This window comes from Budorcas taxicolor, chromosome X, assembly GCF_023091745.1.
Source record: "Budorcas taxicolor isolate Tak-1 chromosome X, Takin1.1, whole genome shotgun sequence".
Taxonomy (NCBI): domain Eukaryota; kingdom Metazoa; phylum Chordata; class Mammalia; order Artiodactyla; family Bovidae; genus Budorcas; species Budorcas taxicolor.
Window position 1 is genome coordinate 60,453,828 of NC_068935.1, and position 3,973 is coordinate 60,457,800.

The 3,973-nt window shown below is 46.3% G+C and overlaps 1 protein-coding gene across 1 annotated transcript; it reads right to left on the reverse strand.

Annotated features, from left to right (window-relative positions):
• Positions 1-2,703: 2,703 nt before the first annotated feature.
• LOC128070524 (spermatid nuclear transition protein 3-like) lies at positions 2,704-3,217 on the reverse strand. Its single transcript, XM_052663823.1, has 2 exons — positions 3,101-3,217; positions 2,704-2,919 (listed from the first exon to the last, which is right to left on the reverse strand). Exons 1-2 carry the CDS (start codon positions 3,215-3,217, stop codon positions 2,704-2,706), a joined length of 333 nt encoding a protein of 110 aa, XP_052519783.1.
• Between the last annotated feature and the right edge of the window lie 756 nt (positions 3,218-3,973).

A 3,973-nucleotide genomic window follows, 5' to 3' on the forward strand; every position in this document is an offset into this window, starting at 1 on the left:
ATATTAAAATATATACCAGTGCCACTTTAGGGAAACAAGGGCCTCTAACATCCACTTTTGGTCCACCTCAGGACTTTCCTGATAACTCAGTTGAGAAAGATTCTGCCTGCAAAGCTGGAGACATCAGTTCAATTCTTGGGTAGAGAAGATGTGCTGGAGAAGGGATCAGCTACCCACTCCAGTATTCCTTGGCTTCCCTTGTGCCTCAGCTGCTGAAGAATCCGCCTGCAATGTGGGAGACCTGGGTTTGATCCCAGGGTTGGGAAGATCCCCTGGAGTAAGGAAAGGATACCCACTCCAGTATTCTGGCCTGGAGAATTCCATGGACTGTATAGTCCATGGGGTCACCAACAGTCGGACACAACTGAGCAACTTTCACTTTCAGCTCTTCAGGCCTAGCAATCTGTTACCTTCTGCTAACAGCAAGTTATGGGGAAACAGTGGAAACAGTGTCAGACTTTATTTTTGGGGGCTCCAAAATCACTGCAGATGGTGACTGCAGCCATGAAATTAAAAGATGCTTACTCCTTGGAAGAAGAGTTATGACCAACCTAGATAGCATATTCAAAAGCAGAGACATTACTGTGCCGACTAAGGTCCGTCTAGTCAAGGCTATGGTTTTTCCTGTGGTCATGTATGGATGTGAGAGTTGGACTGTGAAGAAAGCTGAGCACCGAAGAATTGATGCTTTTGAACTGTGGTGTTGGAGAAGACTCTTGAGAGTCCCTTGGACTGCAAGGAGTTCCAACCAGTCCATTCTGAAGGAGATCAGCCCTGGGATTTCTTTGGAAGGAATGATGCTAAAACTGAAACTCCAGTAACTTGGCCACCGCATGAGAAGAGTTGACTCATTGGAAAAGACTCTGATGCTGGGAGGGATTGGGGGCAGGAGGAGAAGGGGACAATCGAGGATGAGATTGCTGGATGGCATCACTGACTCAATGGACATGAGTCTGAGTAAACTCTCAGAGTTGGTGATGGACGGGGAGGCCTGACAGGCTGCGATTCATGGGGTTGTAAAGATTTGGAGACAACTGAGTGACTGAACTGAACTGAACAGCAAGTATTTCAGTAAGTCCCACAACAGTGTGCTAGTGTTAAATGGTGATAATATATACAGATCTGGAATCACAGCACTGACCTATAGGTAGACATAAGGTCTCTCTGTCCATATCATCGTGGTAGCTGCTTTAACTGATTAATTTTCAGCAGGCAGGAATGATAGTTCTCCCACTTCCTTTGAAAGGACCATAAACCCAGGGTCTCCTTCAATCTTAATGATTTTAAATCACTTTCAGTGACTGACTTTGAATCATCAACTGTGTCTCTCAGGAGTTAAAGTGTCAGAAAGATTTAATCAGGGAGCTGCAGTCCAAATAAAAGATACCATATCATTAACTTAAAAGCTGAACTGAACTCTTTTGATGCTGATGGTAAAACTCTGTCTTTTCACTGTTTCTAAAATGTTTTCTGAAGACACACGGGATTCCTCTGGTAGAGACTCTGCCTTATATACCTCCATATTTGATTGACTAATACTTGAACCTATTAAAACATTTCAAAATGAAAGTTAACACCAAATAATATCCCATACTCTTATTTTTAAACCACAAAACCTTGTAGAGCTTGGACTAACAAAAGACTTTATTGGGGAAGAATGTTTTACGACTGTCGTTATTTAGAAATACTAGGGGATGACGATAAACATGAGACCAGCTTTTACTCAGTCTTAATACTTGTATCAAAAGACTCTGTCCTGACTTCTCTGGCTGTCCAGGGGTTAGGACTCCATGCTTTCACTAGAAGGGGAACCGGTTCAATCCCTGGTCAGGGAACTAAGATCCCACAAACTGCATGGGGCCCACCACCCAAAAAAATTATCCGTGTGTGGTGATCCTGTTTGTCATCTGCACAGGGACTGGGCCACCTCCACTGCCCTGCCCTGGGGAACACACTGCTCCCACCAATTTCTTAGGAAAACAGCGGCCTAATTGATATTTGGTCTGTTCCCTCCAAACATTATTTTAATCTTTGGGAGTGCTGGTTGTGGGTTTCAGTCGTATCAGCATTTTGTGCCTCCTGAGCACCTGTAGCTGACAGCAAAGGTGAGTGATGCAACAAAGCCCATTATGACATAAGTGGCCAGGATGTGATTTCTGCCTGCCTCTCTCAGGGCAAGTATGACATTCACCATCCCCATGTGAAACCCTCTTCCCATCTGGGTTCTGGCAATCTAGACCCTAATGTCATTCCACACCCCAAACAATGGCAGTAAACACCACACCACTACTCCTTGCCGCTGAGATCAATTGTGAAGCAGGGTTAGCCATCTTCAGTGCAGACTCCTGACCCAGTCCAGGCCTCTCCTCTCTGGCTAACCGGGGACCTCAGGGTCTGTCCCCCAATCTCTCGGGACCTCGCACCCCTCCCCACTCAGGTGCCCACCTCTTTTCTTCCTTCCCTCCCTTCCCATCAGAAAATTCACACACACACACAAATATCATCTTTTCACCATTTGATGTTTATTTTAATCGCAGCCATCAGTTTACTATGTTAGTGGGAGAGTCAGTCTTTTCCAGGTTAACCATTTCTAAGAAAGCAGACCACTGGAGACACCATTCTAAACTGTCTGACCTTTTCGATTCAGTTCCTGGCTGCCCAGGTTGTACTTCTCCAGGGTCTCTCATTCTGGGGTGGCTGAGCTTATCTTCTCTTTTGATTCTGCCTCCTCCTTTGACTCTGACTCATATTTTGGTACCCTTTTCGGCTTTGGTTCAGTTTCTCACATGCACAGGAATGGAGAAAAGAGTTTGGTTCTCTTGGTTTCTTCACCTTCTTCGACGGAGTGGCGTACGATCGGATTTTCTTTCTCAAGGTTCCTTTTAGAGGTCTTCTGACCCTCGTGGTCATGTTTCGTGCCTTGAAAGACAAAAGAAGGGTATGAGTTTTGAGGAAAGAGTGTAACAACTGAGTTGGAAGGGAGATTTCATGAAAAGGGAGGTGGCCTGATGAGGACTTTTGCGCCAGGCAAGGGCAGTGTCGAGGTCTTGGGCACCAAAGTCAATGGAGAACCTGGGGAGTGTCGATGGAATCATCTTACCTTCACACTGCCTCTGTATCTCCGTTGCCAAAGGGTCTTCGTGCTTCCTTTCATCCTTGAAGCAAACCGCACTGCAACTCTTCTTGGCTGCCGTGGCTTCCTGGTTACCTTAGCCATGATGACACCATGAAGTGGCCTAACCCAGAATCTCTGCCTCTGACCTCCCTATATATACCTTGCCAGGACAATGAGCAGCCACACCCTTCACTCTGATTGGTCAGCTAGGCACTCCCCCAGCCAATGGTGGCTTTGGGGTCTTAGACATCACAATGTACCACTGTGCTCGTCAACATGGGTCAGTGGGTGCTGAGGGAGGCCATGATACAACTTTCCCACCCTTGACCCCTCTGTGTGTTTGATTCTGGGGAGTGGTGACTCAGGGGCATGGTGTTTCTCCTCATGACCCTCAGACTTTCCTTCAGTGCCCTTTATTCTTTGACTTGGATGTCCCCCTTCAGCACTCCTGCCCCCTCCATCCCTGTATGAACCTCTGCCAAACACTTTTCATCCCATTTCAGCACTTCAGAGTCCTCTAGTCACTTCATCTGTAGACCACCCTCTTCCTGTCGGGGGTTCTTGAGGGGCTTAAGGAACTTAAGAGCAAGCAGGTAATTAAGAACAGGTTGGAAGTTTTTTCTCCTCCAATGAGCTTTAGAGACCCCAAGGCTTGGTGAATCTTCAGTCCGTGGCCCCAAGATCTATACACCGTCTCCGTAAGATTACACTTCAGAGCAAAGAAAGTGTTAAATGCCTCCTCCACTAATATTGTTGGGGACACTTCAACTCTCATATTGAGGAGGGAAACTCGCCTTGCCCCATCTACCAGAAATACATTCCCAATTTACAAAAAAATGAAGAAAAGGAAAGGAAGGT

Excerpts from the sequence above, each read along its gene's own strand:
- LOC128070524 (XM_052663823.1), bottom strand. The coding sequence starts at position 3,217 with ATGGCTAAGGTAACCAGGAAGCCACGGCAGCCAAGAAGAGTTGCAGTG. Across the intron at positions 2,920-3,100 it reads GATACAGAGGCAGTGTGAAG|GCACGAAACATGACCACGAG; the intron begins GTAAGATGATTC and ends TTGTCTTTCAAG.